Below are 26,330 nucleotides of genomic sequence, written 5' to 3' on the forward strand. Positions count from 1 at the left end.
AAAAAAAAAAAAAAAAACGAAGGTGGGAAATATTAATGGGTAAAGCACTTTAAGTGGACGATGAGTTAAGGGTAATAATAGGTAATGTACTGGAAAAAAAGACTGTCTTTCAATATAATGTGATTTTTCTTGAGAAATTGGGTGTTATAACCCAAACACCCATTCCTAATTAGCAGAATACATATAGAACATTTTATAATGATGAAGTCAATTACACTTATATATATATATTACAACCACAGTCTCAATATTCTCTTACATAGCTTATATTTCGGACATTTTGATATTCTGTGTATGCATGGAACGTTGAAGGATATGCTCTTCTCTTACAGTAATTTATTTATTTTGCTGACATATCTCTCAGACTCTCAGTTAAAATATTTGAATTCGGATTCGGAAAAAGAGTGAAGAAAGTGAGGACGAGGAAAGAATGGTTGGGGACGAATTTTAACCGTTTAATAAGGAATCTGCATGGTTGGATGGAACCACTCCCTTTGACTGAAGAAGAACCACAGAGACTCCCATAAAGTAAAAGCTTCATTTGCTATTTACTTACTTTTTTATTCAACAATCCAATCATTTAATTTGTCTTTGATTAAGTGAGACCACAATGAAAGGTGGAAATAAGAATCAACATTCAAATGGGGTTTCATAAGTCAATCATTTTCAAACGCTTTTACATTTCGACCATACATTTTATGTTTCTCCTTTCATAGGTTATAGTATATATTTGTTATATTTTACCTTTTTGCAATTTTATATATATATACATTATGTGAATTGATACTCTAGGCTTATTACAAGCTGAATATTACTTTTGGACAAACTAAGTTCCCTTTTTATCTCATAATTTATTTGTAATTTTTATTTTTAAAGTACATTAACTATAAATTATTGACAACAATACCTAGGAACTAATTTTATTGATATAAAATGATGTCTTTGCAGACAACACACCACCCGAACAGTTTGGTCTAGAGTAAACAAAAAAGTTTATAGATCTGTAAATGTTAGAGATAACAATGTTGGTAAATAGTTTGGTATAGAGTAGATAAAAGTTAGATTTGTGTAAGATCCAAGTTTTAGCAATGGCTGTGTTTGTAGTCAAGGAAAAAAATTATTAATTAATATGAGGAATGGTCATGCTGTCAAACTTCTATATATGTAACTCGTTGCATTTGCTTAATTGCTTTTACATTTTTGTATGTTCGTTGGGATTGAATAAATATGTATATCTTAGAGGGTCTCCAACTAATATGTACTTTGTTCTCAAAGGTTCACCGAAACTATCGATACGGAATGACTGGAATAATAGGACAAAAGCAGTGAGTGGAGAAAATGGAACTATGAAAGAGACGGACCAAACAAAACAGAGTTAAAAGATATAATAATTCTCAATTTTTTTTGACTAATTAAATTACTTGCATGGTGTATTTTTTTGGTCATTCATTTGTGATCTTGACGAGATATCAAGTTTGTTAGTTTTTTTTTTTTTTTTTGCAATAATATTATTGTTATCATCAGCATACAAACAAGAACTAGCTTGAAACCATTCATGTTCATGCTGTCATGCAAATACTTGTAATTTGACCAAGTATTTGTGTCTATCACAATCAATTGACTATCAGTCATCGCTATTGCATACTATCATGTTCACACCATAACGAGTAGAAAGATGAATTTCGCACAAATGCATTATCAGTTTAGTTTTTTTTTTTTTTGATGATTATATAGTAGTATATATATAGTATTGCTTTAAGCCTTTAGGTACTTTAATTCTATATAAAAGATAATTAAATAATTGATGGTAGTATGATATAACCCTTGTGATAGCATCCAGCCATCCACACTTTAATTTTCACGAATTGAATATGGTTTTGGACACCGATCTGTCACCGATTTTATTGTTTGCCAATGAACATAAAATGTAAAAGCAATGCTTTAATCATCGATAATTAATATATTGAAACGCTGGCTAGACAATTTTGTGACATCTGGCTAATAAGTACTAGTAACTAAATGCTTAAGAACTTTTATCATATAAGTACGTATTATATAAATGAGATGATTTAGCTTTGATTGAATTATCGTTTGATGTGTTGATGTTACATAATACCAAGTATAGCAATAGTTAAGAATAAGAACGTTTACAAGAAACATGTTAATCTTCGGCATATTTAGCAATAGTGACATGGTCCATGTGGCCTCGATCAGTTCATTTGGTACAATCGGGACCGTCAAGATACTATATCACGCCACATGATATTCGAATTAGTTTCTATTTACTTAAGAATATATGTCTAGGAATGATGGTAAAGGACAATGAAAGTAAATCGTGACTAGCTCATTTTGACCACCTTCGCACTTTATACTTTACATTAATACACGTAAAAATCTGACGGCGATTATGAAGCATCTCCATAACTCCTGAAAAGTAGTAATGAATTGGTGCTTCCTTAAGAAAATAAAAATTAGTATGAATCATGTTAATTACAGTTATCCTACAGATTGAGCTTACAAATTCAAAATTTAACATGCGACCTTTCATTTTAAAAAATCTCATCTCTATCAAGTTTATTTTAGTTTTAAGTAATGTTTTATAATTTTTGTTCTATAAAATTATATCAATGATCTACGTACGTACAGAAAATTCAATTAGTTTGGTCATGTTAAACGGTGTATTTTATTACGGTAACAATAAGTGGAATTTATTACGGTAACAATAAGTGGAACTATACGTATATTGTGGTAGTATCCATAAAACTGAATTACAACCTAAGTAGTGTATATATCATATGATTAATTCCATTAATATCAGCTCAACTAGTTGGATGTTACTAAATTTTGTTTCATAACTAAATTATGATAAACAGATAAAAGCATGGATTGTTTTAATAATTAGTTGAAGATTGTTGTTGGATACGATAATAATTGTGTAGATAATTAGATTAGCATGAAAAGGTAGTCAAGTGGAACATCAAAGAAGCATGATGGTGAATCTTACCCTATGCGGTTTACACACGGCGACAGTCGCGTCTAAGATGAAACGCACTATTCTTTGTTTTATAACATTTATATTGTTTTGCTTTCTTCTCGAACCGTTTATATACATTATCACACGGACAAGATATTATCTGTTGCTATGAAATCTAATAAAATAAAATTAGTTACGGACCTAATTTTGGCTGCCTAATCATGAAGTTCAAGAGTGCTCAGAGACAACATAAAATATGTCACACGTGGCGGACACCTAAACGTTTCATTTTTTTACTGGTACGATGAACACAAAAAGGAGAGGAACATGCATGGTTTAGTAATTTTATCGGTTCCACCTCCATGGAAATATGTAATGTAACGATTCGGGATGGAGATGGAATGGAATTACGAACTTTTGCAGTCCATATTTTGAAAATGATCAGATACATTTTTGTTTATAATTTTAATATTACTTCTATAATTTCTTGTCTTAATTAGATATCATTTACAGTAGAAACGTTAAAAATGGTCCTCTTGTAACTAATTAAACAAACCATGATGGAGTGTTTGTCGCAATTTTTTACCATGCAAAGTTTGGAATAGTTCACATAACGTAGGTATAGTTTGAGTCCTGACACAGTGACGAAAGATAACCATCAGATTTAAATATTATATGTTTGAATGGTTAGCTAAGAAAGCTATCAGCCGATCAATGGTTTATTTTATTGGTCATGCTAAAGGAACAAATTACCAACAAGTTTAAAGCCTATATTAAAAGCTCATTTATTTATATTAATTTGGTTTAAAGGAAAAAGAAAGGTCACTTAAATGACTTACGATAATAATATAAACCAAGGTTTGGCATAAAAGTTTGACACAAATACAATACACGCCAAGAGTGCATACCACATAAAATTATCAAATATTTTCCATTTTAAAATACCATAGAAATATCTGAGACCATCAATATGCGATGTTCTTCTCTCTCTAATACCACGAAACGACGACGTCCCCACCATATAAACTTGGAACCCTTGCACATGTTACCCTCTCGCTATATATAGTGTGCCATTGGCCTCGCTAGTTAATTCATATCGAAGAAAACTCAAATAGAGAGGCATCAAGAGTAGAAGATTTATCTATTTCCCATTCTCTTGTTTCCTTATTAGTCTTCTTCGATACTCAGAAAGATACTTGAAGAGCTCGCTCATTCACGAAATAACTACAATGGCTCTAACTCACAACGTATTGGCAGTTACATTTGGAATCATGGGTAAGTATCATCAAGCATTCATAAACAAACATCAAAGTTATACTACTATTATATATCCTGTAACTATTATTAGTAAGTGCATATAAAATTTAACTGTACTATCTTTGAAATATGTATTTTTGCAGGCAACATCATATCATTCATTGTTTTCTTGGCACCAGTGTAAGCATCATCTATCTCAAACACTCTTTGTTTCTTTCTTTCTTTTTCTTTTCTCATAATAAAAAAAAAATGTTTTGGGTATTACTATTTTCAGGCCAACTTTTGTAAGAATCTGCAAGAAAAAATCGATTGAAGGTTTTGAATCACTTCCCTACGTGTCAGCGCTCTTTAGCGCGATGTTATGGATTTACTACGCTATGCAAAAAGATGGAGCAGGCTTCCTTCTCATCACCATAAACGCTGTGGGGTGCTTCATCGAAACGATCTACATCATCCTCTTCATCACTTATGCTAACAAGAAAGCTAGAGTACGTTTTAAACCTCTTACCATTTCTTTTCGTATATTAAAAACATGCACTTGTATATATATTACAAAAAAAAAAAAAAAGAATTAGGTTTAGGTGTTTCGCTGATGATGATATATATATCAACAACGACTTTGCAGATATCAACTTTGAAGGTTCTTGGGCTCTTGAATTTCTTGGGTTTTGCTGCTATTATTCTTGTTTGCGAGCTCTTAACCAAAGGATCGAACCGTGAGAAAGTCCTTGGAGGGATTTGCGTCGGCTTTTCCGTTTGTGTTTTCGCAGCTCCTTTGAGCATCATGGTACGTACAAACTTATGTGACATGTATAATAATAATAATACACACGCAAACATAGAAATATTTGTCTATGATCTAAAAGAGTCATACTAATGAAGAAAATAATAAACTCTAAATTTTATGTACAAAATAATATACGTAGCTTCTTTGTCTTACCTTTTCTGGTGATAGCATCTCTTTATGTTTTACGTATATTATAGTATAGTTTTAACTTATGAAAATAAATGATGATGCAGAGAGTGGTGATACGAACAAAGAGTGTGGAGTTTATGCCTTTCTCCCTATCATTGTTTCTTACACTCAGCGCCATTACGTGGCTCTTCTACGGTCTTGCTATCAAAGACTTCTACGTCGCAGTGAGTCTCTCTTTTTTTTCCTTTTCTATTTTAAAAGTTGAATCTTCTTTTCCTAAGCATATGAAACTGGACAGCGCAAACATAGTATCATATATTATTATGGTTGGTTCATGTTTAAGGGAAAAAGAGTTTTTTCTCCACCACCTTTTTGTCTTTTTGCCCAAATTCCGTCTATTTAAAGACCGCTCATAATTTGATTTGAGCCGTACGCTACTTTTGCTTTATGCTTACAATCATATATTATATGATGGCGTTAAAGAAACCGAGAGTACAATTACATAATTTTTTTTTGGTTTGTCGGCGAGTAATGGGGGATTACTGTTCCCCTCCAAAAACAAAATGGTTAGTGCCTTAGTGGATTATTACTGATGATGTGATTACCTTTTGTTATTGAAGCTTCCAAATATATTGGGTGCGTTTCTCGGAGCAGTTCAAATGATTCTTTACGTCATATTCAAGTACTACAAAACCCCATCAGTGGTTGTTGATGAGACAGAGAAGCCCAAAACGGTGTCGGCGGATCATTCCATCAACATGGTCAAGCTTTCATCCACTCCGGCTTCTGGTGAGCTTACGGTTCAGCCGCAGGCTAATCCTGACGTGAGCCATCCTGTTCAAACTCATGCTGGTGACTTAGAGGATCAGATGGACAATAAAATGTCAAACTAAATCAAGATTTTAGTTTTCTACTACGAATTAGTGATTTTAATTATGTTGTACTGTTGAGTCTGGTTTCCCAAACTTGTCTTTTTTTNTTTTTTTTTTTTTTTTTTTTTCTCATCATTTTGTTTCGAAAATATCTCGGAATTGTACTATCCTTTAAACATTTTATGCACGTCTATTAGAATTTTGTGAAATAGTTTTGATGCTCTGTTTCTCGTTAATTACTTAAACTTTAGTAGTTCGGTAGATTTAAAAGGAAATGAAAACTGAAGTAATGATTCTAATGAAATAACATGATCACTCACAAATCTCATGTTTAAAAGGGAAAAAAAATTGGTGGATTAGAATACATTAACCTCAATCCTCAACGTTGAAACTTGAAAACCAAAAAAACATTAACCTCTCAACATTAGACTACAATTAAACAGGCGTGGACTAAGGGGGTGTTATTCAACCTTGTATTTTAATGGAGTTTGGTGTATTTCAAAATCTAGCGTTATTCAATTAGGTATTTTAAAAAATACAATAAAATCTGCTGTTATTGAATTAAACATTTGTTAGATGATTTTAAAGCACTTGTAAAATCACTGTTATTCTATTTCCAATGGATTTTGTTTCACTTCAGATTTTAATGTATTTTACATCCAAAACATGAACAAACACAATCCTAACAATTTTTGAAGTATTTCACCTCTCTCTACTTCTCATGAGTATCTCTCCCGATAAAATCGATAACATTGGTGATTTTGTCGTCGTCTTCGTCTTCATCATTCTCGTTGTCGTCTTGTCGGCTCGTCATCGTCGTCATTGTCGTCGTCGACTTGCTTCACGGAGATTATTTCGCTGGCCTCTAGTTTCACTTACCAGGGCTTTACACTTTTCCTCCTCCGTTATACTCTCCAGGCCTCTGTCTACTTTATTTGGAAGGAAAGAAATAGACGCCGGCATGGTGAGCTCCCTAACTCAGCTTGACCGTACGGTCAGACATCGTATTTTATCCCTAAGCCAAGCTGGATCAACGAAACTGGATGACGCCCTCCTCGTCTGGTTTCAGTCTCGGCCTTGACATATGTCATGCTCTGTCTATGCTCTGTTTGAAATATAAATATGTCCCCCTCTGCTTCAAGTCCAAAACTTTCAAAAGGAAGAAGTATTCTATGTAACACAAAGCTTTTGTTTGAATATATTTTTACATTCATACAAAAAAAAATATGAATTTACTTTCTAACTTAAGGTTTTAATAATTTATTAGTTTAATTTTATATTTTAACAGTTGCAAAACCAATGTAATGTAACATAACATTTTAATAATTTAGTTTATTTAATTTGATTTTAATTCACTACACAATTTATGGATAAGTTATTTTTTTTATTTACCTTCAAAAATAAAAAAAGTCCACTAGTAATGACTTTCAAAACCATAAACAATGCATTTCAAATCCACTAATGATATTCAAATCCACGTTCAATTCATTTACAAAACCATTGGACTATTAAATCTACTAATACTTTCGATCCATTAAAAACCTTTACTGAATAACACCCCCTAACTTGATCATAAATTCATAACATATTTAAACTCTGGGCTTTATGATTCTTCTAGGAAAAGTTAATGTTACGGCCCAATCATATTTTTTAACAGCCCAAACAACATATTTTGGCGGAGTAGACATACTACTACTACTGTATTTTGTTTTTCCTAGAATAATCTCAACCGTTCACTCAAATGTGACAAACGGAGCCAAAGGGAGACCAAACTTGACTTATTAGATTTAGAGCTAAGATCAGACAGAGTAGACTTTTTTTCTGGTCTTAAAATCTTGGAAATGTATTCACATTTCATCCCCAAGAAAAAAAAAAACAGATTGTAGAAGAAATTTACTCAGATATGAAAAGGACGTATCGTTTAAGTTACGTAACTCTACAAGATTGAGGCAGCGTCTCAATATAAAAAACACACACACGAAAGCAGAGAGGAAGCAAATTAAACCATCAGACAACAATGACTTCTCTCCATGCGTTACTCTTCACTTGTCTTCTTTTCTTCATCGTCTTCCCAACCTTCACGTTTTCCACCTTACTGTTTCAGGTAAAAAGTAGTAACACTTTTGCTTCTTTTATTCTTTACATACATAGACTCATAACTCATTCACTTATTGGGTTTTATTTTGTTTTTTACAATTGTTTGTGACACAAAAGAGTTTCAATTGGGAATCATGGAAGAGAGAAGGAGGATTTTACAATTCTATCCACAACTCCATCGACGACATAGCCAACGCTGGAACCACTCATCTTTGGCTTCCTCCTTCTTCCCAATCCGTTGCTCCTGAAGGTTCTGTTTCTGCTTTTACTCTTTTAATTACTCTTTACACACACAAACCAATCTTTTTACTCACTCCGTTGTCTTCAAATTCAATTCTCAGGGTACTTACCAGGAAAGCTATACGATCTGAACAGCTCCAAATACGGCTCAGAGACGGAGTTGAAGTTACTAATCCAAGCACTAAACCAAAAAGGAATAAAAGCTGTGGCTGATATAGTGATCAACCACAGAACAGGTGTGAGAAGAGACGATAAATGTGGCTACTGTTATTTCGAAGGTGGGACTTCCGATGGTCGTCTTGATTGGGATCCTTCTTTCGTCTGCCGCAATGACCCTAACTTTCCCGGTACTGGAAACATCGACACCGGAGGAGACTTCAACGGGGCTCCAGACATCGACCACCTTAACCCTAGAGTTCAGAAAGAGTTGTCGGAGTGGATGAACTGGCTTAAAACTGATATCGGATTCCATGGTTGGAGATTCGATTTCGTTCTAGGTTATGCATCTTCCATCACCAAATTATACGTTCAGGTACTCAGATACGAATACTCAAATCAGACCAACACTAGTCACTAGTAATATAAGAAACATAGGTTAAGACTTAAGAGTTATGTTTTATGATCTACTCACACTAGATAGCTTTACTTCCTCTGTTTTTTTTTTTTTTTGGATACGTAGAATACTTCACCGGACTTTGCGGTGGGTGAGAAATGGGACGATATGAAGTATGGAGGAGATGGGAAACTGGACTATAATCAGGACCAGCATAGGTCGGGTCTCAAACAGTGGGTAGAGGAAGCGGGTGGTGGTGTCTTGACAGCTTTTGACTTCACAACGAAAGGGATCTTACAGTCTGCAGTCCAAGGTGAGCTTTGGAGACTAAAAGACTCGCAGGGAAAACCGCCTGGTCTGATCGGAGTCATGCCCGGTAACGCGGTCACATTTATTGAAAACCACGACACTTTCAGAACGTGGGTCTTCCCTTCTGAGAAAGTCTTGCTTGGATACGTTTATATTCTTACTCATCCGGGAACTCCTTGCATTGTAAGTATAGATGTATCAGATAGTTACATTTCCTTATAATCCAATTTTAGTATGTAGTTTTGTTATATAGATTTGATAGATAGAAAATGAAAAAATACTTGTTATAAATTGAGATGTTTTTGATTTGTTGCAGTTTTATAATCATTACATGGAATGGGGACTAAAAGAGAGTATATCAAAGTTGGTGGCGATAAGGAAGAGAAATGGGATTGGTAGCACAAGCTCAGTTACGATAAAAGCAGCAGAGTCGGATCTGTACTTGGCTATGATCGATGATAAGGTTATCATGAAGATAGGGCCAAAGCTGGATTTGGGAACTCTCGTTCCTCCTAGTTATGCTTTAGCTTATTCAGGCCTTGACTTTGCTGTCTGGGAGAAGCATTGACGCATGGATTATCATCAGTACTCACTCATCAAATTCTATATTAATAAACCGAAAAAGAAAAGAAGGTAATCGAATGTATCTTTTTTCCTTTTGAAAGATATGTATAAATAATATAATGAAATTAAAATGATAAAGAAACTAAATTAAGCACTAGTGGTGTAAATGGATACACATACACACCAGTGCTATGTATAGAAAGAGTTTGGACAAAAGAGTTTTAAGTATGTATATAATAAGTATTGGAGCGTCTCCATCGTGAGTTAATAAATAACTAACGGTGTTAGGATCATTCTAGGCTAAAATTAAATCAGTTTGTGTATCAATATGGACAACTCAATACTTGAGAGCTGTGATAATTGAAATTTCATGACTTCATGTAGAATTTAATTGTGTATTCCCCTCGAAGAAAGATAAAAAGGGCCATTTTTTTTTATACATCAAAAATATGAATTTTTATCACAAAGAATACCCATATCTCAATTATGTTCGACAAGACTATTAAAAAGATTTAGAACCTACGAAAAACATAATGCCAAATTATAGAAAAAGAAAAGAAAAATATGGTGGGAACAGTTTAACTTTAACAGGGAGGGGGTTAAAAAAGAAATTAAATTCGAATAAAACGACAGCGTTTGAGAAGGACGATAAAAAGTAGAAGACGTCGGCTTGAGAGAGAGAGAAGAGTAGTAGAAGTGACGACGCAAAACAAAAGAAAAAAAAAAGAAAGGGTGAAAACCGTCGGCTTGAGTTGAGAAGGCAACTTTGGGGTTATTTGGTGCTGGTGGTGACTCTTGAGAGCCTTCTTCTTTTTTGTTTTCGTTAAAAAAGATCCGAAGACGATATCGGAAGCTACGATTCTCTCTGTATTTGAATTTCTTCTCAGTTTCATATTCCTCTTTTTTTTTTNTTTTTTTTTTTTTTTTGGTACTATTTTTCAATCGAAGCGAGCTCTGATTCTTGTTTTTTTTTTTCCTTCAGATCTGAAATAGTTGTGTTCGGTGGTTGGGTTTTTGAGAAGCGGAATTGGTGATCGGAGCTGGGGTTTTTAGGCGGTTATCAAGAAGTCAACGACGGATATGCCGGAGGAAGAGTCAATAGATATCAAATTCAGGCTGTACGATGGCTCTGACATCGGTCCCTTTCGGTATTCCGCGGCGTCTACTGTTGATTTTTTGAAGCAGAGGGTCGTCTCCGATTGGCCCAAAGGTTTGTTTGTTTAGGGTTTTCTTTATCTTTCCACTAGTTTCGTTTTTTGATTTGTCTCTGAATCTTGCAATTACTTACCGGTAGAAAAATGCGATAATTTAGAGCTGTAGATGATGATGATGATTAGTCCAATTTGAAGTTGTAAGAGTATGAGAAATATTGAGTCTTTTGGATCAGTTTTGTGAGTTGCAGCTTGTTTGAAATGCTCGTTTACTTTTGGTTTTATCTTTAGGCAAAACAGTTGTTCCAAAGGGGATAAACGAAGTGAAGCTGATCAGCTCAGGTAAGATCTTGGAGAACACTAAGACTGTTGGACAGTGTAAGACACCATTTGGAGATATTGCTGGTGGAGTCATTGTGATGCATGTTGTTGTACAGCCCTCTCTTGCTAAATCCAAAACAGGTATCATCATTTTCTTACTTTTCATGGAGATCAAGCTTCTTCAATTTATTTCTTTCTCAAGTCTTGTGTTATTTATCTTGTCACTTGTATGGATTTTGATCTTTGTTATATGGCTCAACTTTACTTCTTATATAATATTATCATCTCCCTCTAGTCATACTCGAGGCTGGTCAAATTTCATAATAGTGTTCACAGCAAGTGACTAGGATCAGTACATTGTTTTTTTTTTAATTTCTAGAAGCATACTTTACTGACTCAATCAACCTCCTATCAGCGTAGATGCATCTGCTGGTTAGTGGTCTTACCTATTTTTTGTCTTCACAGAGTGTGAAAGATACTCATCTACAATTCATTCCTAGGTTTCTGGTGTGCTCTTTGTTCTTTTTTTTTTCTTAGTGAGAAATAAAGCAAAATCAGCTGTAAGCCTACCAAAGGCATGCATGCCATGAGGGAAAAGAATAGCCTGAATTCATTACTGGTCGTCATGGGTCAACAATTAGTTTGACTGACATTCGTTTATTCAAACCTGCTAGAGGATGGCTCTTACTTTTTATTTCGAATCTTCTAGAGAATGGATCTCTCTTTTAAAATAATCGCTGCTAATCTTTAAGATTGGTCCTCATGTTGTTTGTTGTTATAAACAATCTTGACAAAGTCATGAAAACTCGACGACGTTGTTGATGAATTCGAACTAACACTTGAAATGTTTGTTTTTGATTTAACAGAGAAGAAGGTTGATAAAGCACCCAAGACGGTAATCTGCACATGCACCATTTTGTGAAGGGAGCAAGACATGTATCATACACACGCAGTCTCAATTCTTCCGGTACAGAAGAAACCAAAAACAAAAGAAAGCTAAAAAAAAAAGTAAAAGTAAAGCTTCCCTTTAAAGCTGTGGAGTTTTTTTTCTATCTTTGAATGTGTAGAAAGAAAATGAACAAAATTCTTTTCAAGGTACCTCTTGTTTCTTATTTGTTTTTCTCCTTACTGTCCCAATGTACTGAAGTTGTATAGGTTACTACTAGGTCGATTACGCGTGATGAAGATTTATTATATACTATCTATTAAAAACAGAAAAAAAAATTGTGCCTTTAAATATTCAATTCTTCCTTTCACATCATAATAGTGTATTGGTGAATTTGGGCCAAATGGCCAAATTTCTATACAGTCTTTTTAAATCTCTAAATTATCTCGCTTTGGCTAATATAAAATTCTGAGATCTTTCATTAGATGTTTTGTTGACCAAACCGTTTTGGTGCCTCTTCCGTCTAACCCGTTAATTATCCTTTAATGTGACGACAATAAACAAGTAAGTGATCTGATCTACTTGTTAGGAGGTTCTTTCTCTAATGGTAGTCTTCTCCTCGGGCTTTAAGTCAACGTATGATGACCCAATCGGCTTTAGGGTGTGTTCTTGCTCCGGGTTTTGATATTTTCTAGCTACTAATATGCATTGATATGAATTTATAAAGGGAGAAAGAGTTTGATATTTTTCTTTATCTATCAATGTTGCTCAAAACATTCCACATCCAAATTAAAACAAAACAAAAAAAAAGAAAAAAGAAAAGAGGACAGTATGGTCTGGATGATTAATCACATATTTAAGTATCTATAAGGCTCTTAATTTCCCTAATTTTTTACTATACTACTAGGTTTTACCCCGTGGTACACCACAGCTCTATTATTTTGTTGATATATATATTGTTAACGGTTGTAGGTAGAGTTTTGTAGAAACTTTTGATTCGCAAGTTGAGAATATACATTTTACGATTTGTTAGTTATGATTTAGGAATGAATGATCTGGCATATTCTTATTATGATTCTCAATTGATATTATTGGATTAATAGTGTATATTTAAAGCTAATAAGATCTTACCAAATATGTAATCGTTTATTAAACGCAAATTAGATATTTCCTAAGATGTATTCATTTTGAATTAGTTGCTATATTATAGGGATGTGATTAAGAGGATGTGATTACATAATTTGGGTTATCAATTCTTTTTGTCAAACTCGGTCCTAAAAATTCGGCATGCAAATTAGATATTTCCTAAGATACAATGAGCATTAATTGGCATTAATTGGATGTAAATAAGTATGCTATGGATTAAAAACCGGCCCAAAATATTCGGCAATCTTAAAAAGGATCCAGATAATTGAATCGGTTATAATTTTAGTTAAAAACCCGACCCGAAGTTGGTAAAAAGTGATGGCACCCTATTGTACTCCAAAAATGTATTCCGAGCTCTATATGTGGATATACTTGTTTGGTTACAAATATCCTAAGACAATTTTTAATATATACCCGTTTATAAAAATTCAAATCACATTATATGCTGGAAAAAATCTAAAAATTATAAACTTTATGTATTAAATAGTAATTAAAATAATTAAATATAAGATGAAATAAAAATGAAATTAGATAGAAATTAGATAGATAAAATAATTATATTTTAATCTAACATATTGATTTAAATTAGATAGATATATTTTAGGAAATTAGTATTATCAAATAAGGAAATGATTGTGTTTGGTTGTAAGGATTGTAGAGAATTTAGTTGAGACTTGTTTGGATACAAAGATAAGAAATGATGGAAGAAAAATGTACTTAAAAAATGTTATCAAATCCATACTAAATTACCTTTCACAACCGAGAAGCAGGTCGACATCAAAAGCCCATTCTTAAACCAAACTTGGTCCAAATGAAACTTTCGTTCTTAGACCAACCATTTTGCATCTCTTCTCTTGTTTAAGGTGTAAGTGTATATGATGTTATGATTTTTAATAATGTTTAAAATTTATGTCATGTAAGGCTTAGCAAACGGAAAGTGTTACTATGTTAGTGTAGTAAAAAGAAAATAATACCTTATTATTCTTTAGCTTATAAATATGATGAAACCTTGTTACAACGGTATTCAAGTAGCAGGATTCCAAGGAAAACATTTTTCCTTACCTTTTAATAATCTACATGGACCCTTAGGTCTTATACTCCAAACACACGGATTATCTTGACATATACCTAGACGATAATCTCTGTTCGCATCAAAAATATCAAACCATTTAGATTGACTTCCCCTTGCCCATTGAAAATGACAAAAGAACAGAGAGGTCTCCCAAAAATTGAGTTTTGCTTGAAATCCCCAGTGTTGATGAGGAGCTAAATAATGTGCTCCGAGATCTTTGTCTTTAGATTTGCAGTATAGTCCTAATTGTAATTTTGGACCAATATCATTGATGATATCCACATTTACATGTCGACTAGCCTCGCAAAGACCACCAAAGAAAAATACAATGAATGTGACACTAAATATGAAATGAAATGCTGATAAACGACACATAAGAATATTTTTTTATAATAAACGACACAACTGTGAATGGTTTATATAAAAATAAACTATAAAGTTTTAGCATCTCATCTTTTTATACTCCATCGCGCTGCAAAAAGGAAGGCTTTTAGCGTCAGTTTTTGTTTACCTTGATGTCACTTATTAACCGAGTTGAAAAACTTAATGCTAGTTACAAAACTGTCGTGTCATTGACCTGATCCATTTTAAAAAGCGATAATATGTTTAACGTCAAATACTAGCGTCATTGAACGGATGGAAGGGAGTACATTAGGTATTTTAACGACAGTTTCAAATTGATGCAAAAACATTTTATTTAAGTCTTTTTCCTTAGCTTTTGCGTAATAAAATTGACGACAACAAAAAAAAATTGTCTTTTCCAAAACTAACGTATACACACACGACCATTATTATTGATTTCTATTAAATTAAATTAAAATAAGAAAAAAACTGAAAATAACAATAAATTCATAAATATTTAATTACTCAAATAATGGCACGCATAGCAAGTGTCAATCATCTGGACACAAAACAATGAAACATACATATAGGATCTAAGACTCCAAGTCATGACCATGATTTCAAACAAAACAATTGGTTTTCTCTGGTTATATATACTCGGTTTTACTTTTTTTCTTTATTATTATTTATTTGTTAATAAAATAAACTGATAACCGAGACTTATGGGTTAAATAGATCTAGAATTATTAATTCGGAGAGATTTAGATTTCGTAACTTTTGATTTGGAGAGAAATAAGTTTCAAACTTTTTTTTGGGATACATATAGCTTAGAGTCAAAGTTTGGAAAACTACTTCACATAACAGAAAACAGGTCAACATGAACCTCATTCTTAAACCAACAAGTTCGTATGATTGTATGAAACTCCCGTTCTTGAACCAATCCGTTTTCATCTCTTTCCTATGTATTAGGTGAACCCAATAGGCTTGTTCTATAGGGTCTTGAGGGTTTTGAAACTTTCATACCAAATTTCTTGTCAAGCAACTATTGCACTCTACTAAATTAGTTTCCAAGCATATAAAAATCAGAAATATATTAACACAGAATTTTATCATAATCTATATTTATTAGTTAATTTAATATATTAAGGATTAACAAACAAAATTTAATCAGCAATTTTTGCAAAGAAAAATATAATCTATTTTTGGATAAAATTTGATTTTGATTTAAAGACATAAATTATAAGACAAATGATATAAATTGTACTTTTTTTTGTTAATCAAACATTATTTATTAAAAAACTCCAAGTTGGTAGTCCAAACCGGAAGGAAAAACGTTTACAAAGAAAACTACTGAAAATAAAGATCAAGACGTCCGAACAAGACAAATAACACAACACGAGAAAAAAAACATGTATCTACAATGCAAGTATATATAAAAGAAAAATATTGTTTAATTTTCAATAATTTTGTTATTGCCATGAATCATGATATCATCTAGCTAGTAATAGTATATTATTCAATACAAATTCTTTAGTTTTACAAATAATGAAATCTTCTTACAAAAGCGTATTCAAATAATAGACATCCAAGGGTAACACATTTCTTGATCCGTTAATGTACATGGACCACTAGGGCTTATTCTCCATACACAATGATACATACATCTATCTTTATCTCAGTCAGCATCAAGAATACCATAGTAGACTCTCCATTCAAAGTGACAAAAAACTAGAGTTGTATCAAAATTTAATAGACTCTATCCATAGCCCCAATGTTGGTGATGGGCTATGGTATGCATGGGATCTTTATTCTTTGATTTGCAGTGTAGTCCTAACTGAACATCAACAATCTTTTTTTGTTAAATTAATTTTATTTAAAAGTTTTAAAATTCGCACATTATACTAGTCCTAATCTAGTTCTATAAAAGCGTATGATTGGTATCAAATCCATACTAAATTATCTTTCACAACCCATAAGCAGATCGGCATCAAAAGCTTTTTAAACCAGCTTGGTCCAAAAGAAACTCTCGTTCTTAAACAAACTGGTATTCACCTCTTGTTTAAGGTGTAAATGTATGTTATGGTATGTTATTTATTTTAAGTTTTAATTTTATATCATTTAGGGCTTAGCAAACAAAAAGTGTTGGTATAGTAAAAAGAAAACATTATTTTTTTATTCTTTAGCTTATAAATATGAAATTTTGTTACAACGGTATTCAAATAACAACATTCCATGGGAAACATTTTTCCTGACCTTTTAATAATCTACATGGACCATTAGGTCTTATGCTCCAAACACACGGATTATCTTGACATATACCTAGACGATAATCTCTGTTAGCATTAAAAATATCAAACCATTTAGATTGACTTCCCCTTGCCCATTGAAAGTGGCAAAAGAATAGAGTGGTCTCCCAAAAATTGAGGTTTGCTTGAAATCCCCAGTGTTGATGAGAAGCTAAATAATGTGCTCCGAGATCTTTGCCTTTCGATTTGCAGTATAGTCCTAATTGAAAATTTGAACCAATATCATTGATGATGTCCACATTTACATGCCGACTAGCCTCGCAAAGACCACCAAAGAAAAATACAATGAATGTGACACTAAATATGAAGTGAAATGCCGATGAACCATACATTATAAATGTGTTTTTCAATAATAATTGTGAATGTTTTATAAAAATGAACTTTAAAGTAAAACATCCCATCTATTTATACTCTGACACATTTGGAGAATGATTGAGATAGTCAAAGATACAGTATGCTCTTTATTTCCGTATATGGAAATGTCTTTTTTATTTATTTTTGGCAAAATAGAATATCTTTTATTTGTAGAAAGAAATCAAAGAAAAATGCTGACCAAAGACAACATTCCATGGAAAACATAATTCCTGATCTATTAATCCAAAGACACGGTTAATGTTTGCATCTTTATCTCTATTACCATCAACAGTATCAAACCATCTAGATTTATTTCCCTATTTAAAATGACAAACGAATGAAGTTGTGTCCCAGAAATTATTCAAACATTTTTTAAAATGTTGAAAATTAACTAAAAACTAGATGTTAACCGTAGGATAATGTTTTTAAAACTAACATTTAAATTTTTGAATTATATTTACTTGTTAGTTTTGTTTCTTTTGTTTAGTGTTTGAGATCATATAATTGTATTTTGATTGTTATTTTTAACCCGTATTATATTACAGAACAATATATATCTAATATTCTAAATTTCTAATATTAATATTGATTTTTTTTTTAATTTCAACTCTATTTCCCGTAACTTTTCCTCAATTCAAATATTCATATTTCAGGTTTTCTACAGATTTGGGTATGTCTATATTTTATTGTTTTAGTTCATGGGTTTATTGCATTTTTGTTTCTCTCATATACTATGTACTCTAAGAGTTTTGGCAACAAAAATTGCATAATAATAAAAAATTGTTTCAAAATATAAAAAACAAATGTTTTTGAAACTTCGTTATCCTTTAATAACAAAGAAAAAGAGTAGACATAATTTTCATTTGTTTACTCATATAATATTATACTAGATTAAGATCCGTGCTAGAGCATGGGTTGAAATTCATTTTATTTACATTGTAATTTTTTTTATAAATATAATATATGTGATTGTTTTTAAAAGTTTTTTGGATAAAATATTATGCAATAAAATCATATGCTAAATATGATGATTTGAAAAAGACACTTATTTTGTAAGTTTTATATTGTTATTGATTCTAGATAAGTATTTATGCTATAACACTAGTTAAATTTTATTTTATATAAATTTTTTTATATTTTCTAGTTTAAAATAAAATTTTAATATATTGTATTAGTTTATGTACATGAAGTTATTTCAACAATTTATATTCTACCTCATGACTTGAATATCATTATAAGAAATAATTTCGTGAATTTGGTTTTTAAAAAGCGAGTTATTATATTATGAGTAATTTAATATATTGTTATACTTTTTGTTTTAATATACTTGGTTTTTAAAAATTCTTTCATATTATAGTGACATATTATTGACATTGCTATAACAAACCAATTTAGAGTGTTTATAGTTTCTAACTTTAATATCAAGTTTCAATATTTTAAAAATATTTCAAAATAAATTATTTAAAGTTTATTACATTATATAAAAATATAAAATTCAACAAAAAAGTATGAAATTGAATTTAAATATTCAAATTTTGACCCATTACTCCATAAATTTTTAAATTCAATAGATATTATTTTTAAAGAATAATGTTAATAAAAATTGAATATTTTATAGATTGAATCATTTATATTTGTTTTTATAAATTCAACTTATGGTATATCCGGAAATAAAACTATTTTTGAATTATAATAAATAATATGATAATTTATTTGTTCACAAAATAGACTCATATATAAAATTGAGAGGTGAAGTATAATAATAATTAACAAATTAATATGTTAAGTTAGATATCAAAGGATTTTATTTGATAAATAATTTAATAAAGAAAATTAATATGGTAAGTTAGATGATATCAAATGATTCTTTAGAATATTCTCTTTAAGATATTTGGAAACAATAAATCCATAATATACAAATAATATAAAACTTAATCTATAACATATTTGTAACCAACTTAATAAAATTATATAGTCTAAAAAACAATGTTGTGTATTTCTGTTTTATTATATAGGGGATAACAAAATAAAAGTTAACAAGAAAAACCAAGAATAGTCTTTGAAATTAAATTCAATGCAAGAAAACAAAATAAAGTAACCAAACTTCTTCTCAACCTTGATCCTAACGAATAATCTACAAACATAAACAAACGCAGAATAGGTTTTGTTGTCACATAAACCTTTGGAACGACTTGTTTATTTGGAGAGCAATTCACAAATGTGAAATCAGAAGAAGCAGGCAAAGATTTTTTTCTTTTCTTTTTGGATAACATAGCTTTTCCGATATGGTGTTCTTAGCTGCTGAACATGAAACGTAAATCTTTTATCAACAAAACGTATTTATAGTGTTATAATAAGATGTGAGAGATTTTATCTGTGATTGATCGTCGAAAATCTTGTTAGGCAAATATACAATCTAAAAAAATATCACAGTTACGAAATAAAGTAGAAGATTTAGGGGGTGTACTTGATATTTTAAGTGATTTTTGTAAAATTTATAAATCATATGTTATTCAATCATGAATTTTAAAAAATCTCCTGAAATCCACTTTTAATGAACTGATGATTTAAAAATCTACTTTAAAATCCACTGTTATTCAAAATAGTTTGTGGATTTGAATTTTAATAAGTTTTAGGGATTCTGGAAGATTTGTTTAGTTAAAAACACACAAATCCAAATCTAATAGTTTTAGGTGGGATTTGAAAGAATTTTACCATAAATCATATCAACTTCCCTAAAATGTATCAAAATTCCAAACTTCCTAAATCTCATAAAATCCTTCAAAATCATTGTTTCAATACATCCAATTAGTATTTAACTAAGGAATATACCATTAATAAGAATTTTACCATAAATCATATCAACTTCCCTAAAATGTATCAAAATTCCAAACTTCCTAAATCTCATAAAATCCTTCAAAATCATTGTTTCAATACATCCAATTAGTATTTAACTAAGGAATATACCATTAATAAGAATTTTACCATAAATCATATCAACTTCCCTAAAATGTATCAAAATTCCAAACTTCCTAAATCTCATAAAATCCTTCAAAATCATTGTTTCAATACATCCAATTAGTATTTAACTAAGGAATATACCATTAATAAGGAGTGTATGTTTAGTAATTTGTTTTAATTTGCTACTAGGATCTCACCCGCGCTACAGCACGGGGGTATATTTGCGGACATATACGACATATAAATTTTAGTATAATCAATTAATATTAAATCATATATTTGTGTAATGGGTTTGGATAAAATAGTAGAATGAAAAATATTTTGGTAATATCAAATCTCAATGAGCTTATATATCAAATTCTCTCCCTTCTACCAACAATTATCTTATCTCAGCCAACATGTCTCCCTTTCATGCAAAAGGGAGTCAAATCTGTTCTTAAATTTTTTGAAAAATATGTTAAGGGGCATTAACATATATGGCCGTGAAATGTGTTTATCTGTCAAATTGAAGCACATCAAAACAAAAGCTACATTCAAATTTGTCTTTTTTTATAATACATATGATTTTTGGATACATTCAGATTTATTTTTGTATCCAAGTTAAACACAATTTATCAATAAATCATGACCAAAGAAAAAACAATTGGTCTTTATATAAAAGATAACAGATAGACACATGAGCAAATCATTGCTATATAAAAAAAAGATTCAGAAAAGCACCATATGTTTCATTGAAGTGATTCAAGAAACATGTATATCTCGTTTGAAACCATGAGTTAAAAATATCAATAAAAATAGAAAAGTTCCAATGATTAGTGAGGAGTGAATATGTTAGTCGACTTCTATATTTATTGGATAAATAAAACCGGTTTCAATATTTAGGGTTAATTAACACTGTTATAAATATGATCTTAATAATATATTTGTGAATCAAATGTTTAAAATATAGATTCGAGGTATATGCTCAATTTCCAGAAAATCGAAATTTATATTTATGATTAAGATTTTTTTTGTCAACATATTTAAGATTAAGATTATACTTGCAAATATAATAACTATTGTGATATGATTTTGTAAACTATTACGTGTAACTGAAAATTTAATTTTATTTTTGGCCTGTTTGTAGATTTGAAACTAAATTATACAATATTGTTCTCAAAAATATAAAAATCTGTTGAGAACAAAGGTTTAAGGAATTATTCTCTTGTATTATTCATCTGGTCCATATGATACAATATATATATATAGATACATAATAGGGTTTCGAGTTAAACTAATAGGCCGATAATGCCATATATTATAATATATTCATAACAAAATCAGATTATTAATTTAATTTCCGAGTGGTTATGTGCCTTATGTCAAGTGCTAATTAATAGGGTGATTGATTTTATTTACATTTCCTTATTATCTCTAAACAATTTTTAAATATGGTTAGTTCTTTTCTTCATAATCTGAATAATTAACATTCTTAAAGGTTTTTGGGATTCAAATATATTTATAGTTTTCCTTAGTCTACGTCCCGCGCTCTCAGAATGGTAAAGCGGATAAATTAGCGTGATGTGTTCGCACAGTTTCACACTTAGGTGTTGACTGGTTTTCCCGCTACCTCCCGCAAACGCTGCGTTTGCGGGTCGTAGCGGTTGCTAGCGATTGGAACCAATCACATAAAACACTCCCAATCGCTCCTAATCGCTCCCAACCGCTTCAAACCACTGAATTCCAAAAGCTGCTTCCCGCAAGCGTTTGCGGTTGCGGGCGATTGCGGTTGGAATGTTTTTTGTTTTTTTTTTATAAAAAACTTAAAAGAAATCAATAATAATGAAATTCTTTGTGTTATATCTTCTATCTAACCATTTTCTCATTAAGGATGAGAGAAAATGAAGTACGAATACGATTACAGAGATTATAAAATTAACAATTAGAAGAAAATAATATTCCAATTAACAATAACCCGAAAAACTTGATGTAAATTTAATAACACATCGCACATAAGTTCAAAAAAATCTAAATAAATATAATATTTCATCAGAAATTTTTAAAAAATAAGATTATTTGTGAAAAATATTAAAACAAATCACCAGTGACTCTTCTCAACTCTCACTTAACCATTCCTATCGATGCAACTACTGACCCACGATCTAAGAGAAAAGAGAAAAGATCTACGATCTAAAGCATATGTTTTGTCATTTATCAAATTACTTGATTAAATTTTTGGTGAAAAGCCAAATGCATAAAGGAATAAGTATTTCAATATGAAATTTATTTATTTTTTGAATAATTATTTTAGTACTTTTTTAATAAATTTAAATTATAAATCAAGTTTAATTAAAATTTTTGTGTGTTTTAAACATTTATATATTATATATCACATATATTATGTTCCAACCGCTATTGCATCCGCTGGTCAACCAGTCGTAAACCTCCCACAAATGCACCAATTTTAAACCGCTAAACCAGTCGTTCAAAACGCTTAATAACGCTTGAAACCGCAATCGCCCGCTTCCGCAATCTCCCGCAACCCGTCAGGCCCTTAGTTACTTTTGTAAACAATGTTCCTTCGTATTCGCTTGTTTGAACCAATCTTGTTACTCTGTCGTCAAAATATATATATATATATATATTTTCTGCAAATAATATATATATATATATATATATATATATATATATATTTGTATGTTAGGTACTAAATTTGGAGAATGCTAAATTTAAATTGATCTTCTTAGATATTTTACTTAAATCAATTAAAATATATTTATACGTTTTAATTATGGTAAGTTTGTTTAAACGATAATCCATTAAAGGTTTTGTAATGGTTTATAAAGTTAAAATCATCATATAATTAAATTATTTTCTATTTGATGGTGTAGATAAATTACATTATCTTCTTTTTTTTTATTACATTATCATTATTATGTACTTTATTAGAATTACAAAGATAATTTTATAACAAACTTAATATTAATTTTGTAACTTTTTAAAATTTCGTTTAAAGAATATTCTCTTTTCAAAAAACTTAAATATTTTCATTAAATTATTTCGTAGTAAAATTTACATTTTTTTTCTTAATTAGTTATTAATAACTTTAGTCATATAAGACATATGCTATTTTCTAGATAAGAAATATGATTCTATTTAAAAAATTATATATATGGGTTTCCTAAGTAATAGGAAAACCAATATTCTCGTAATTAATATGGTTTTTTTTTGGAATGTTTGTTTAGTTTTCTTAGGAGTATAATTTAAATAAATATTGCAAAATTTAAATACATTTTCAGATACTAACCTGATAATCCATTAAAAATGAAATAGATATTTCTGACCCGAATCCAATTTGGTTGATTTCGGGTAATTTTCTAATTTTGACCCGACCCGAATTCATTTTGTATTTCTCTTTTATTAATATAGAGATATTGTCTTGATTGCATGTATAGAAATCTTAGAAACTAAGGAATTTATTTTGATTTAAATATGTTACGTAGTATTAAATCATCATAATGGATTTCCTTTTCTCTAAAAATCATACTAATAACTGATTGTTTCGATTGAATTGTGTTAAATTTTCATAGTTGATTTCCTTATCTCTAAAAATTCTCATACATGAATATTAAATCAATTTTGTATATTAAACTGGTTTCCTATATTTTGATTTCTTGTCTTTTTATGCAACTTTTTAAGGATTAATTTTGTAAATAACTTTTTAAATAAGTATAACTTAAAAGCTTGAACACCAAATATACTTAAAAAATGTTAATATAGATATATATAACAAAATACATATTTTAATTCTTTGTTAATTTTTAAAACTGTAAAAAAGATAATTCTAATCTTACTCTATAAATAAAAATTTTGTTTATTGTTTTCTAAATGGTTATAGATAATTAAAAGAAATATAAAAATTAATTAACATAATACCAAATTATATAAATTATACAATAAATTATCAATCCTAAAAGAAAATTGATTCTAACATGAACAATTCTTGGGTTCACTTGAACCCCTTTGTTCACTTCTCTTTATTTTTAGCCAATGAGATTTTGACATGTCATAGTACATTTAAGAACCTATTTATTCACCTCTTTATAAAATAAGGAAACAAAATCTGTATACATTATTATAAGATTAAAAACTTAAACCGCTTATTTATAAACCCAAACCGATATATAATTTCATTCTAATTGTAAAATCTAAACCCTAACCATCTCATTTCTAAACCCAAACCGACACATAATTTAATTCTAATTGTAAAATCTATACCCTAACCATCTCATTTGTAAATCCAAACCGACATATAATTTTGTTCTAACTATAAAATCTAAACTTTAACCATCTTATTTGTAAACCCAAACCGACATATAATTTTGTTTTAATTGTAAAATCTAAACCCTAACCACTTCATTTGTAAACCCAAACCGACATATAATTTCATTCTAATTGTAAAATCTAAACCCTAACCATCTCATTTGTAAATCCAAACTGACATATAATTTCGTTCTAATTATAAAATTTAAACCCTAACCACTTCATTTGTAAACCCAAACCGACATATAATTTTGTTTTAATTGTAAAATCTAAACCCTAACCACTTCATTTGTAAACCCAAACCGACATATAATTTCATTCTAATTGTAAAATCTAAACCCTAACCATCTCATTTGTAAATCCAAACTGACATATAATTTCGTTCTAATTATAAAATTTAAACCCTAACCACTTCATTTGTAAACCCAAACTGACATATAATTTTGTTTTAATTGTAAAATCTAAACCCTAACCACTTCATTTGTAAACCCAAACAGACATATAATTTTTTTTGAATTGTAAAATCTAAACCCTAATCACCTTATTTGTAAACCCAAACCGATACATCATGTCATTCTAATTGTAAATTCTAAACCAAGCCAATATTTGACTTTCCTTAAAAAAAAATTATACAGAATTTGTTTCCTTAATATGTATGCTTTTAAATTTAATTTTGATTTATTTTAAAAAAAAAATAATATATAGAAAATTTTGATTGGTTGAAAAGGAAGAAGTGAACAAGAAGGTTCACCCTAGGAGTGAACTAAGTATTATCCGTTGACTAATCACATATTTCAATATATGTAAGGCTCTTAATTTCGTCTCTACTATACTATTCTAAGAAAGCGCAGGATTGGTATCAAACCATACTAAATTACCTTTCACAACCAAGACATCAAATGTTGGTGTAGTGAAAGGAAAATAATACTTTTTTTTTTATTTTTTATCTTATAAATATGAAATCGTGTTACATTATTCAGCATTCCATAGAAAACATTGTTCTTGACCTGTTAATCTACATGGACCATTAGGTCTTATACTCCAAACACACGGATGATGTTCACATATATATTGATCTCTCCTAGTTACAAGAATATCAAACCATTTAGATTGACTTCCCCATTGAAAGTGACAAAAGAACAAAGTTGTTTCCCAAATATTAATAGCTTCTCTAAATCCCCAGTGTTGATGAGGGACTAAAGATTGTGATCCGAGATCTTTGTCCTTCGATTTGCAGTGTAGTGCCAATTGAACATTTGGAACAATATCATTGATGATATCCACACTTACATGCCGACTAGCCTGGCATAGACCACCAAAAAGAATAACTATGAATATGACACTAAACATTATATGAATTACAGAGGAGCCACACATTATGAAAAATTTGAATGATACTTATCAATGTTTAATAAAAAATGAACTTTAAGTTTTAGCATACCATCTTTTTATACTTGATAGTCTTGATTACATACATCTCGCGAATGAATGATTAAGATTGTAAAAGATAAGCTAATATTCTATACCGTTGTATATGGAAACAATAACTTTAATTTGTAGAGAAAAAGGAAAGAAAATGCTGAACAACTTTGAACAGCAATATATGCTCCCTTTATTTTGTTATCAAATGATATTCATTTCTTTTTTTAGAAAACGTATATATCACAATTCAGAAGTCGAAATCTTAGCATTAGCAACTTATAAAGT

At 30.2% G+C, this 26,330-nt stretch overlaps 6 protein-coding genes across 6 annotated transcripts; 3 read left to right on the top strand and 3 right to left on the bottom strand.

Moving 5' to 3' along the window:
- LOC104722476 (bidirectional sugar transporter SWEET14-like) lies at positions 4,049 to 6,220 on the top strand. The gene is made up of 6 exons (XM_010440640.2): positions 4,049 to 4,249; positions 4,375 to 4,411; positions 4,506 to 4,719; positions 4,857 to 5,018; positions 5,252 to 5,371; positions 5,768 to 6,220. Exons 1-6 carry the CDS (start codon positions 4,204 to 4,206, stop codon positions 6,038 to 6,040), a joined length of 852 nt encoding a protein of 283 aa, XP_010438942.1. The 5' UTR covers positions 4,049 to 4,203; the 3' UTR covers positions 6,041 to 6,220.
- LOC104722477 (alpha-amylase 1) lies at positions 7,968 to 9,851 on the top strand. The gene is made up of 5 exons (XM_010440641.2): positions 7,968 to 8,123; positions 8,234 to 8,366; positions 8,458 to 8,888; positions 9,036 to 9,401; positions 9,535 to 9,851. Exons 1-5 carry the CDS (start codon positions 8,037 to 8,039, stop codon positions 9,784 to 9,786), a joined length of 1,269 nt encoding a protein of 422 aa, XP_010438943.1. The 5' UTR covers positions 7,968 to 8,036; the 3' UTR covers positions 9,787 to 9,851.
- On the top strand, positions 10,470 to 12,448 carry LOC104722478 (membrane-anchored ubiquitin-fold protein 3). Its single transcript, XM_010440642.2, has 4 exons — positions 10,470 to 10,649; positions 10,765 to 10,992; positions 11,225 to 11,395; positions 12,121 to 12,448. The coding sequence occupies exons 2-4, from the start codon at positions 10,863 to 10,865 to the stop codon at positions 12,174 to 12,176; spliced, it is 357 nt and encodes a 118-aa protein (XP_010438944.1). The 5' UTR covers positions 10,470 to 10,649; positions 10,765 to 10,862; the 3' UTR covers positions 12,177 to 12,448.
- Positions 14,311 to 14,759, bottom strand: LOC104727769. The gene has a single exon (XM_010446843.1). The coding sequence runs from the start codon at positions 14,731 to 14,733 to the stop codon at positions 14,311 to 14,313; it is 423 nt and encodes a 140-aa protein (XP_010445145.1). The 5' UTR covers positions 14,734 to 14,759.
- On the bottom strand, positions 16,916 to 17,338 carry LOC104727770. The gene has a single exon (XM_010446844.1). It carries the CDS (start codon positions 17,336 to 17,338, stop codon positions 16,916 to 16,918), a length of 423 nt encoding a protein of 140 aa, XP_010445146.1.
- Positions 25,596 to 26,000, bottom strand: LOC104722479. The gene has a single exon (XM_010440643.1). The coding sequence runs from the start codon at positions 25,998 to 26,000 to the stop codon at positions 25,596 to 25,598; it is 405 nt and encodes a 134-aa protein (XP_010438945.1).

The sequence above is a fragment of the Camelina sativa genome, chromosome 11, assembly GCF_000633955.1.
Source record: "Camelina sativa cultivar DH55 chromosome 11, Cs, whole genome shotgun sequence".
NCBI classification, from domain to species: Eukaryota; Viridiplantae; Streptophyta; class Magnoliopsida; order Brassicales; family Brassicaceae; genus Camelina; species Camelina sativa.

Bases quoted from the DNA above. Each gene is read 5' to 3' on its own strand.
- LOC104722476 (XM_010440640.2), top strand. From the start codon at position 4,204: ATGGCTCTAACTCACAACGTATTGGCAGTTACATTTGGAATCATGG. The intron at 4,412-4,505 runs GTAAGCATCATC...TACTATTTTCAG, and splicing joins ATTGTTTTCTTGGCACCAGT to GCCAACTTTTGTAAGAATCT. The intron at 5,019-5,251 runs GTACGTACAAAC...ATGATGATGCAG, and splicing joins CAGCTCCTTTGAGCATCATG to AGAGTGGTGATACGAACAAA.
- LOC104722477 (XM_010440641.2), top strand. From the start codon at position 8,037: ATGACTTCTCTCCATGCGTTACTCTTCACTTGTCTTCTTTTCTTCATC. The intron at 8,124-8,233 runs GTAAAAAGTAGT...GTGACACAAAAG, and splicing joins TTTCCACCTTACTGTTTCAG to AGTTTCAATTGGGAATCATG. The intron at 8,889-9,035 runs GTACTCAGATAC...TTGGATACGTAG, and splicing joins TCACCAAATTATACGTTCAG to AATACTTCACCGGACTTTGC.
- LOC104722478 (XM_010440642.2), top strand. From the start codon at position 10,863: ATGCCGGAGGAAGAGTCAATAGATATCAAATTCAGGCTGTACGATGGC. The intron at 10,993-11,224 runs GTTTGTTTGTTT...TTTTATCTTTAG, and splicing joins CGTCTCCGATTGGCCCAAAG to GCAAAACAGTTGTTCCAAAG. The intron at 11,396-12,120 runs GTATCATCATTT...TTGATTTAACAG, and splicing joins TCTTGCTAAATCCAAAACAG to AGAAGAAGGTTGATAAAGCA.
- LOC104727769 (XM_010446843.1), bottom strand. From the start codon at position 14,733: ATGTGTCGTTTATCAGCATTTCATTTCATATTTAGTGTCACATTCATT.
- LOC104727770 (XM_010446844.1), bottom strand. From the start codon at position 17,338: ATGTATGGTTCATCGGCATTTCACTTCATATTTAGTGTCACATTCATT.
- LOC104722479 (XM_010440643.1), bottom strand. From the start codon at position 26,000: ATGTGTGGCTCCTCTGTAATTCATATAATGTTTAGTGTCATATTCATA.